Source organism: Camelus dromedarius, chromosome 22, assembly GCF_036321535.1.
Source record: "Camelus dromedarius isolate mCamDro1 chromosome 22, mCamDro1.pat, whole genome shotgun sequence".
NCBI lineage: Eukaryota > Metazoa > Chordata > Mammalia > Artiodactyla > Camelidae > Camelus > Camelus dromedarius.
In genome coordinates, this window is record NC_087457.1 from 19,324,820 (window position 1) to 19,336,436 (window position 11,617).

General features: G+C 40.3%; 1 protein-coding gene across 1 annotated transcript in view; it reads left to right on the plus strand.

Moving 5' to 3' along the window:
- Positions 1 to 11,411, plus strand: part of LOC105102390 (prolow-density lipoprotein receptor-related protein 1) — a 35,006-nt gene extending 23,595 nt beyond the window's left edge. Inside the window, exons 23-34 of the mRNA XM_031440186.2 lie at positions 200 to 418; positions 827 to 1,010; positions 2,009 to 2,210; positions 2,299 to 2,463; positions 2,642 to 2,842; positions 3,692 to 4,241; positions 4,654 to 4,779; positions 5,736 to 5,846; positions 7,226 to 7,462; positions 9,346 to 9,817; positions 10,831 to 10,939; positions 11,361 to 11,411. Coding sequence (XP_031296046.2) covers positions 200 to 418; positions 827 to 1,010; positions 2,009 to 2,210; positions 2,299 to 2,463; positions 2,642 to 2,842; positions 3,692 to 4,241; positions 4,654 to 4,779; positions 5,736 to 5,846; positions 7,226 to 7,462; positions 9,346 to 9,817; positions 10,831 to 10,939; positions 11,361 to 11,390 — 2,606 coding nt within the window. The 3' untranslated portion in view covers positions 11,391 to 11,411. The remainder of the gene's footprint in view (positions 1 to 199; positions 419 to 826; positions 1,011 to 2,008; positions 2,211 to 2,298; positions 2,464 to 2,641; positions 2,843 to 3,691; positions 4,242 to 4,653; positions 4,780 to 5,735; positions 5,847 to 7,225; positions 7,463 to 9,345; positions 9,818 to 10,830; positions 10,940 to 11,360) is intronic.
- Positions 11,412 to 11,617: the final 206 nt, after the last annotated feature.

Below are 11,617 nucleotides of genomic sequence, written 5' to 3' on the forward strand. Positions count from 1 at the left end.
TTATTCTAAGTATCTTTGAACCGCGGCTATTAGCTTAACCATCACATCAAGGGAAGAACCACTTAAATGCCAGCTACCTAGTATGACAGCTCTGGCAATGAGAAGGCAAACACTGCTTTGTCCTCTGATTCCTTAGCCAGTGCTGGGTTCACCATTCAAACTCCTTCAGGCCATGCTGAAAGCAGTCCTTACTTGACAGGTACTGAACCAGTCCTGCTTGTGGCAATTCAGTTTAAACTACTCCTCTATGGATTGAGGAGCTTGAAAGAAGATATTCTCGCAACTACAGACAAGAACCTAATTATTTTCTCTATCGACTATGACTTAGTGGATCAGAAAGTCTTCTGGACTGATCTTGGTGCAGAAAGTATCCAGTGGATAAGCATGGATACGAAGAGGAAAGGGACGGTGGTGAAAGGTATGTGCCCTTACGTGGTCTCTCATCTTGCCCTTACTACATACGCGTAGCATGAACAATCAGATGAGTGGCCGTGAACTTTCTAAACCTTGGATTATATCTCCTTAACTAAAAGGGATCAAGGCTTGCTAAGTGGTTAGAAATGGAAAGGTGCCATCTCAGTAGACATAGACAAACTATCAGCCAGTGACCATCATTTATAATGGTCATCTTCCTCTGCAAATAGTGCCATCTTCCTTGACAAATAGTATTTTGGAGCATTTAAAAGAAGACTGCTCTGATGGAGATGTGTATACCAGTGGAAAATAAATAAACATGGCATGTGAGTCTGCTGTGTGACCTCAAACCTAGTAAAGGCTATAATTTAACCTAAGTACACATGTTGAATGTTTTTTTTTCTCTCTTCAGGGATAAAGTCAGACTGTATAGCGGTTGACTGGATTGGGAGGAATCTCTACTGGACGGACAAGGCAGCTGGTCAGATTTTGGCAATTCAACTGACTGCTGTTTGGAGAGGAAAATCTGAGTACACAATCGTGCTGGACGCTAACTTAAACCAACCACGGTCCTTGGCTTTAGATCCCCTAAATGGGTGAGTCCAGGTGTCACAATGCCTGGTCAAGTCCTTTAAGATTGATGTTCCTCTTTAATTCTACTTTGGTTGTGTTCCCTTAACACAGAATGGGTGAACAGAAACTTATCTTACTCTACTTTAGATGTTATGATGATGTGAGTCAACACAGTAATTTTGAAAGCTCCTGGGAAAAGTCCTTTATTCCAGAAAAGTGAGATGTAGATGTGCTTACTTGGTGGCCCGCTTATACTTTCACTTGCTAAGATAAACAAATATACCTCTAAATGGAGAATTTTTATGGCTTTGGAGCTGCAGGAAGATGGAGAATGAAACTAGGGATAGTGTTTAATTTACAATAATGTGATTGGTGGTGGTGATGGGGTCAAAATAATTGGGTGATGGGGTTGAGCCCAGATTCTTCTGTCTAGAGTCCTTTTCCTTTGCAAAGGGCCAGAAACTTAGAGACAGCATTTCCTACTTGTCAGAGCTAAGCCCTCAGAATGGCCATGTGTGTATCAAATGGAAGAACAAGACAGAGCAAAACTCAGGATCCAAAGGTCACTGAGATCAGATACCTTCCCTCTGCTTTTCTCACCTTTTCAGTACCTCCAACCAGGAATCTGTTAACATGGTCCTCAGGAAATTGGCAGGAGTTTCCTGGAGCATGGAATAGCTTGTGACCAAGAATGAGGTCTGAGGCACATATCTGCCCATGGAACTAGGCTACTTTCTAGCCCAGAAAAAACTGGCAAGTTCCCTGGATATGTTCCAGGCTAGGGACTAACGTATTTTTTAGGTTTCTTATACAGGTGTCATTATAGGTATTTTACCCCTAAATGATGAATAAACAATCACCATAAAATTTCAAGGAAAGCCCTCTTTTACTACTCCACAAATTATGCTTAAGGCATAGACCAAGTTTAAGTTTGGGCTTTAAGTCAGTGTTTTAAGGAATGAATAGATGTTCTTTCCCATGAGATAATACTTTATCTTAAAGCTGGTTTTTATCCACATAGGTTAATGTACTGGTCTGAAATTGGAGGAGAACCTCAAATAGAACAAGCTGGAATGGATGGTAGCAGCAGAAAAATACTCATCAACCAAGGTCTTGGCTGGCCAACTAGCATAGCTCTTGATCAGCTGAGTGGGAAGCTATTCTGGTCTGATGACAAATTTCACTGTATTGGCTCTGCCAATCTCGATGGCACTGGTATTAGTGTAAGTGTTCTTTTGGTGTCAGGCTTGTGTGAAATGTCATGTGCCCTGTGTAAAACTCGTCCCGGAAACCTCACCATCGCCATTTTAGATGCTGCAGCTAACACAAGTCAAGAGCCCCTTTTCGGTAGCTGTGTTTGAAGATGAAGTCTTCTGGTCTGAAATGAAGACACGAACAGTACAGCGCATGAAAAAGGCAACAGGCAAGAAGAGGGCCGTCCTCATCAAGCGTTTTGAACAGCCTTACGGACTTAAGGTCTATAGTTTACGCTTCAAAATATCCCCCTAATCCTCCCTGAAAAGGCTACATATATGAGCTGCCCAAGGACCAACTGGAGTGACATCCATCTCTAATGATTAGAAGGCAAGATTTAGTCATTTGCTCTTTTTAAGGACTCGGTAATGTGTGGTGACATCTAGCTGTTATCTTCCAGGTAATACACCAAGTGCTACAGCCCAGATCTTCTAATCCTTGTCTGGACACGCGATGCTCTCACTTGTGCCTTCTGAGCCCGAGATCCAAGGGAAGCTGCCGTTGCCCAGTCGGACTCTTGCTTGCAGACGATGGCGTCAACTGTGTTCCACTCAAGGAGTCTGCATTTCTGTTCCTCATGCTGCCCACAGTAATCATGCAGGTACTGCCCTGTCCTGTCCCGTGTCTGTGCCTGGGCCATGGTCTATCTCAGTCTTTGAGTAATTTGAATCCTCTTGAATTTGACTATTCCAGGGGGCTCTTCCTCTTGGAATATTCTTTAAATACAATTTAAATTTTAATATTCACTGTGTGCTGGGAGCTGGCATGCCCAAAAAAAAGTAGCCAGGAAATGAAGACCACTTCTATGAAACTTCTTAAGAAATGCTTCGTAGCTCAGAACATAGTGAGGTTAGGGATCTGAGAGTGTGTTTAACGTGGTTGAATCATCCAAGTACCTAGCTGATGAGGCAGAGTAAATCCAAATACAAGGAGCTTGGTGGGGTTGCAGCCTGAGGGATAGGTTCATTTTGTGAGGGAACGTCTCTTAAATCATAGGAGGATAAAAGGTACCAACAAGCAAGTCACTCCTAGTATGCCCCAGAGGACTTGTCAACTTTGGTATTTTAAGACGATGAAACAAATTTTGGGGTTGGAAAATTGACTTCAATTTAAGTAAGATCTGAATAGTGAACTCATTTAAAGAGGAGGGCCTTTAATATATAAATGTATCAAATCCATACCTTTTACATCTTAAACTTACACAATGTTATATGTCAATCTTATCTCAATAAAAATAAATTTAAAAAATTAAGGGGAGAGCCTTTCATAGAAGAGTGGAATCAAGGAATTTTAAGTGCTTGGAGCTCCAGGAAGGGAGAGAAATACTATCTGCTTTTAGAAGATAGAAGATGTGAAAATATGAACTTAGGTATCCTAACATGAATGCAAAATCAAGATGAAGGATTAGACTAGATTCAACTGGTGTCATCCACCTAACTTTTTCCCATAGATTTATCTGAGAAATCTAGAAGCTTTCCGAGAACAAGCAACTTTCCCAGAACATAGGATTCTTCCCTTTACCAGTGTGAGCCAGCTTGCATCAATGGACTACCTTGTGCAGGAGAAGATGCTTTACCTTTCAGAGTGGAATAAGGGTGATATCTGGCTATGGAGGCTGAAAGAATCTGGAAAGCTCTCTTGGAGGAAAATCATATCTGTGGAGGGGACAGTGATTGACCTTGCTGTGGACTGCTTGAGTGGAAACATATACTGGATTGACAGTGAGAATCCTCACATCAACGTAGCTTCCTCCAAGGGCCAGTACTCCATGGTCTTGTTCAGCGACAGTCTTTACCGCCCAGCCTCTGTCGTGCTCCACCCACCGACCGCAACCTTGTGCTTTGTAGACCTGGGTTCCCAGGATGACGGTCGGCGTGGCTCCAGCATTGAATGTGCCTCCATGGATGGCAGCAGGAGGAAAGTGCTATGGCAAAAATCCCAGGTCCCTGTGGGCTTGACCTTTTCAGATGTAGGGACCCGAGTGTACTGGGCTGATCCTGGTAAGCAGTTAGCTTTTACACTCTGATGTGAGTCTGAGGGACCTTGGCCAGAGTGAAATAGTGATGTTCTGCTTTCTGGTCTTCAGCTAGAACTTTAAATAACTTGTAGGTCTGAGTTTACATTTTCTGCACAACCTTCCAAACGAATGCAATCATTCCCCATCCTGAGTAGCATATAGTAGCCCAGAGAGTCATGCAGTTGCCTCTTGATGAAGGAATAAAATCAAGAACTTAACATATGTGCATGAGCAAATCTTTGTGTATTACTGTTAGAGTGGAATGAATAAAAACTGGCCTTCAAAGAATGCACGGCAATGTCCTCCTGGAGGGGAGGCAGGACAGGACATAATGAGCTGCAGGATGGAGTACAGCTGTTTGGGCTAAGTGAGATTAACTGAACCTCTCCTTCTAGGGAGAGGACTCATAGAAAGTATTCAACCAGATGGCTCTAGATACAGAGTAGACCGCAGAGGAATTCAGGGCCTTAACCTCTTTACGTATGGCCAAGGCATGATGTTCTGGACAACAGTTGATGATGGTAGGTCTTATTTCTAAATCTGACTGTGATTTGGGGAGCTTTTACTCATTTGGTTATTGTTTATATGTGAATGTGCTTAATGTGAATATGCTTAATCCTATTCTGCCTGAGATTTCTGGCTCTCATATGAAGTTCTTGGCTTTGGAGGACACCACGGTATGGTACAGACAGAACTGGGCCAGGAATTGGAATGAGGTGCTATGACTTCTTTGTCAGTTAGTAGCTGTAACACCTTAGCTGTATCATGAGGGCAGTACCGTCTCAGTTGACCAAATATACACATAGAGTACTAGGTGAATTCTAGAGCATTCTATCCTTCCTGGGTATTTCTAATATTCAAAGAAATTATCTAAACCCCAGTGTTCTAGTACATTGCTTCTGACTAGTTAAAACTGGAAAGTTCTGTTTAAAACAAATCTTTCTCTTTATATTTCCAAATGCTGGTCTATTGATTGACCAGTTGGGCTGCCCTCATCAGAATTGCAAAAATAAGTTGTCAGATCCTACCCCAAAGATGCTAAATTATTAGGTGTGTGGTGATACCTTTGACATTTATTTTAAGATCACCTGGTGACTCTTGGTGCAGATGAGCCATTTTCAGAAATGTTGTTCTAGAACAGTGTTTAAAATCATGACCCATCAGTTGCATGAGCTGCATTTAAGTGTCTCATATCCTCATTTTCTACCTTTATATCTGGACACATATGAATGTGCTGTACATAATTTCCACAGATTTTATCTTCAACAAAGGCATATAACTTTTTTATTTATCTTGAAGTTTCTTCCGAGAAACAAGATGTAGAAAAACATGTCTCTTCTGTAAAAACCTTGTCATTCAACTGGAGTTTTGACACATGAATGACAGTTTTTCTGCTGAGCAATGTTTTTTGCCTAGAAAGTTGTTGTAAGATAGAATTTCAGTTTTGTTAATGATTGTTCACTGGCTTTTGTTTCAGCCCAAATCAATAAAGTTTGGTACAGCAACACAGAACTTTCAGAAAATCGGTGGTTCCAAGTAGACCAGAAGATTATGGATTTAAAAGTTTATAGCAAACTTGGTCAACAGGGTAAGCAAGCTTACAAAGATGATAACAACACTGAAGTCTATTGAATTTCCCCTGAAGGGATTGCTCCATCCTGCAATATCTCCTTGGAATATCTTTGTGCTTCCCATTAAGATGTTTCTCTGGAAAATTCCTGTAGATCTGTATTACTCTCATATCTTTATGCAGTTATACAATCTGATTCTGGTGTATAACTAGTCCTATTTCTTATCTAGGAGACACAATAGTGGTAAGAATATTGGGCTGGGGCTTGGGCTCTATTTTAAGTTCTTTTACTGTAGGCTGAATTTCAACTGTGACATAATCAAAATTCCCTTTTAGTTCTAAAGTGAAACTGGTTTTCATCCTACTCACTGTCACTTGTATCTACCTACGGTGTTAACTTATCTTTGAAATGTCAAATTGAGGGTGCTCAAATGTGTTTCTCCAACTTTATTATAGACACAAATGGAGTGCCTAATTGAGCATTTGGAGAGGGTGATGATGGGCTTAGTAATAGATGAAATTTGTCCCTAGTTGAGATTAACACCAACAATGTGAGCTTGAATAGCTAACCATACCTACCACTACCATATATGATGAATGTACTTGTCTTAAGGGAATGCTGCTCCATTGGTTTGCTTTTGAAGGCTAAGCTTTATAAACTGGTACTAGTCTGGCTTAAACTCCTGAAGTCTTGGTTTTGTTGGGAGAAACTTTTAAGAATTCTTCAGTGTGATAAATTGTCATCCAAGTGATGCTGATCTGTCACTGACTTCTGAGAACCAGAAGGGGGTCCCTGTCACCTCTGAAGTACTTTTTATCTTCATTATATATGCAGCCTATTCCACAATTCCTAGAATATGTCAAGAGGTAAAACCTCACCAGAAGTAAAAGCTTGAGATATAAACCTTGGAGAACTATGGGAAGATATAAACGGCTGACTTAATCAGACTCTTGTCCCCCACTCTCCAACCCCCACCCCTGGCACCCACCAATCTGTTCTTTATATCTATGACTCTTAGAGGGATGAGAGAGACCACAGCCTCCATCTTCTCATCTAAAGAGAGCTTTATTTCTAAGCCCACCCCTAGTTCTGATATTGGCTACTTGGTAGAAAGTAAGAGAGAACTTACAGTAGATTTTGGATGAGCCAGAGTTCACCTTAGTTTTTCTTAAGCTGGTTCGTTATCTTAACTCCTAGCCTTCTAAAGCCATCTTTATCCATGAAGAAGAATAACCAATCATTTGGTACTTAGTTGACTAAAAGAAATTAAATTGAAAAGCTACTTTGGGCAGAACACCTGGGTCCTGTAACTCTGATAGTCTACTTGCAGAAAATTTACAGAAGACCCTTCTGACACAATCTAAATCAAATTTTTTTTGGGGGTGGGGATCCACAGGTAGTAACAGTTGTTCAAAAGACAATGGAGGATGCAGCCATATCTGTTTACCAAACTCTGAAGGACAGACTTGTAAATGTCCCAGTGGGTACTACTTGGCTGACAGACATAAATGTGTTGAAGCTGTCCAATGCTCTGCGTCATCACAATCCTGTAAGGATGGTCAGAAGTGCATTTCCGTGGAGCAAGTTTGTGATGGTCAAGCTGACTGTCTGGATGGATCTGATGAAATGGACTGTGAGTAACTCCTACCCAGGACCCAATACTGGTCACCATGAATGATTTATTTAGTAATATCTAATTCCACAGTATTTCTCAAGATCTTATCCTTTAAATTGTTACCTCTTTATTACTGTATTATTAAACTGAACAATATGAAACTTCTAACAATGGGCAATTGGATATAGATTACGTGGACTCTTTGTAAAAAGCTAATTTGACTCTAGGGTAAGGCAATATGATAGTGTGCTCCACAGGGCTCGCCAGTTTGTGTGTTGTGTGAAAGAGCACTCATCTAACCTAGGTATGATTTAGTCCATGGAAACTGATCACAACTGTGAGCATCACCTAGGGTAAGAGGTTGGGCAAACTATTTGACTTGTCTTGATTCCCTGTTTTTAACGTGAAAATAGCACTTTCTATCTCATAGAGTTGTTAATGAATCCAAGAGATTGTGTGTAAAGCTGTTATATTAGTCTATAGTACTGTCACATTAGTACATAAATGTTAGTTTTAGATGGTTGTTATAGAAATATTGTGCCACATAGTGTCTTCATGGGAAGGTGTTGTCATGGCCAGTCAGTTGAGTGATCATAATATCTAATTCTGATGCAACCACCAGCCTCTTATTCTATAGCTATAGCTCCACTGGTATCCAAGTCCCTGTGCTGTAGAATCGAAGAGACAGTGGGCTTGGTACTGAAACTGGTCATAACAAATATAGGAAGAGACCTGGGAAAGGAGTCTTACAGTAAAGAGTTCTCACTGACTTCTCAACTTAAATTCTCATCCTCCTAAAACCCGACTAGCTGGAAGACCAGTTACTACCCCTAAAAACACCTTAAACAGGAAAGATAAAGGATTTTGATTCCCAGATTCCCTCATTTGATTCCTTCATTTAGCAAATGAGGGTGGTTTTGTTGAAAGTCCTGTGTTGGCAGTGACTCAAGGATGGGGGCAAATGAATGAGAAATTTGTCACCTTCACCACCTGGTTTTAAAATGAAACCAGGAACCTAACATCCCTTCACTTGCTCTCCCATTCCTGATGACCTGGGCCCAAGAGTTGGTTCTGCTCCTTAATTATGATTTCACCCTGACTTTTACATAAAACTTTTTTGGGGGAAATGGTTCTGGCTATATACAACTAGACTGGCTTCCCTTGGATGTACCCTACCATCAAGAGCCCTAAACGCCCAGGAGTGAAAATACTCCTGTGATGCCAGCTTAGGGCAGAGGCAAGAGGCAGTTTTATTGCTAATACTGCTGTCTTCACCCCTTGTAGTTTGGTCTTCCATGTGAGGAATAACACTTTTGCCAACAATGATGGAGAGTATGGTGAAATGCCTTAAACACAAACTTAATTCTTGGATTTCTCTTTGGTTAGAACCCTGTTGCCTAATCCCTGCCTTATAAGGGCCCCTCCCACCACTGCCACCAAATCTGGTTCACTATTTGCAACTTGTAGATCTCACTAAACCTGCAGTTTACGTGGACTCAAAAAATCTGAAATACTTACAGATAAATTTATATCTTAAAAACTTTTTTAGTTTAGATATTTACTACTTAGATCTACCACACTCATCCTTACAGAGTAAAACATTTTTATAACTGGACAAATCTACCTTGGCTAAAATTCTGCATAAGATAATTTAAAAATAGATTGGTATGACAGACTGCACTGGTCCCAGAATGAAATATTTTAAGTGCCTTAAGATATTCAGCTTTTTATAAGCTTTTAATAGTTTTTTGTTTGGCCAAAAGTAATGGTTGTGATTCTGATTTCAAAAATTCAAACTTATCTGCTTAGGTCTGCTAGAATTCTTGTTCTTCTGAAATAGTTCTTAATTGACAGTGACAAACTTGTGTATATGCCCACACTCATACCTACTGTTTTTGTAGGTACCTATCCAGATAAAACTCATTTGACACCTAAAATGTCAGGGGCTGGAGAAGGACTGACACCAAAAGCTGCCCAGCCTGTCCAGGGTACCAAGTTCACCAGAGCTAGATCTCCAGGTCCAGAAGGGATGAATCATCCTGCTAGGAAAACACTAATACCTCTCATTCCTACTCAAGAGAGCAAGACTCCAGAAACCAAGGGAGGAGGAGAGTCTGTTCAGCTCAAGGACTCACAGAAGGCAAAACATCTGCCCTGTAGCAGCGATTTCTGTAATGGGAGGGGAGCCTGTACTATGGAAGGAGAACTGAGGAAATGCAGCTGTCTGATGGAATATGGTGGAGAGTTCTGTGAAGAAGCAGCACGCAGACCCACCCCTGGCTACATGGCCCTCAGCTTAACCATAGCCCTACTGGTTGTTCTCGTGGTTCTGGGAGCATTTGTATATTTCAGAAGAGACCATGAATTAAAACGGTGAGTAGCTACTAATGTCCTCATGGGAGAATTTTATTCCAAAGAAGGCTTATTAAATAAATAAAAACAAGATTAATGCGGCTGGAAGTATGAATCCACTCTAGAAACTTGTCCTCTGAGGAAAGACTTGGGCTATGAAGCAGCCTTATGTGTTACTGGGAAAATCATAATTGTGACTATCTCTTTGAGTGAGATCTGCGGCAAACAATATTGTAAGGGGTACGAGGCATGTACACGAGGCTGGAGGACGAATGAATTCTGGGAGGACAAAACTCAGCCCATAACAGGAGGTGAAATAAACAAACTCATGAAAGATTTAACGTAAAAGCAGTAAGTTTTGTCTAAGAGCAAGAGAGTCATTGAATTAACAAAACAAACAAGAATAACAAAATGATGATTTAGAGTAAGAATGAGCTTAATTAAATAAAATGAAGCTTTAGAGTAGCAAGATATAGGAATGGAAGTAATGATTAGATAAACATATTGGGAAGGGACATTGCAGAGATGACCAAAAAAAGCTTTACAAGTTATATCTCCTCTGTCCAGCCTTCACTTTACAGATGAAGAAAAAGCCAGAAGGAATGATTTGTCTTTACCTAAAGTAACACAGGTTAATAGCTAACTGGTTAATATTCAGATGAACTGAGGTGCTTCCCTTGGGCTTCTGATTGTCAGTCAGGTCTGTCTTCTACATTAAGCTGCTTTCTTAAATTACCTGTGTCCAGTTGCTACTTAACCTGTTTTTGGATTCAGTTCTCACTGATTCCAATTACCTAGTTTCCCCTCAATTGAGAAGATGTATCTTTGGAAAGTTAAGTGAATGCCCAGTAATGAATCATAACTGACTTGAGTATTATTAATTCTTCAGTCACTTTGCTAAAGAGACAATTAAAACGGAGCACAGCCCTCATAACAATAACGTTTGCTAGGAGATAAGTTGGACATGTCTAACCATGTCCCAATCCCAGCTTCTACCTTAAGGAACAACTCTTTTGACTTTCTCTGATTTCTAGAAACAGTAGAGCATCATCAAGAAATTTGACTCGCCATAAAGAAAATAATCAAGAAGAGGAGAATCTGATGAACAGTGAGATTTTTGTCAATGAAGCTTATGATGAACAGGTATGCCTGGGAAGTGTCACTGAGAAAAAGAGGGGGTGAGGTATAGTTACAGAATACCCCTTCTGGAAAATCCTAGCAGAGTGAACATTGTTACTGGCAAATGATGCTACTATGTAGATCAAATGAGTGCTCAGTAACTTTTTTTGTTTTCCAACTCTGTTCAATCTTTAGTTGTTTAAACCAAAGTGTAACATACCTGAAATAATAATTAAGAAATTCAGCTTTTGGTGGTCTTCCAAAAGGGGCCCAATCCTATTGTGGAATGGATTAAGATGTAATTAGTTAGAATTACCGCTAAAACTTATGCTCCCCCCCCCAACCCTGGATCTCTGTGAACTTCTGCATAGCTCAACCATTTCTGTGTTTTTGCTTTGTTTTAATGTAATGCATATTGTCTAATTTCAAGTCTCTTTTCCTACAGGAATTGTTAACCTCTTTACAAACTGACTAACCTGATAAAAAAAGGAGCTGAAACATCTTAATAAAAATTGTTTCTATATTTCACTGTGTACTGTTTTAACTTCTGTAACAGTTTGTGGTAAATGGTAACTTCATATTTAAACGAACTGCTTTTTAAATTGGAGGAAGTCATCTGGTTTTGTTAGTGGGTGTTGAAAAACTGAATATTCATAGGCAGGGTCAGATTTCAGTACAATCTCCATGTAATTTAGGTTCTGG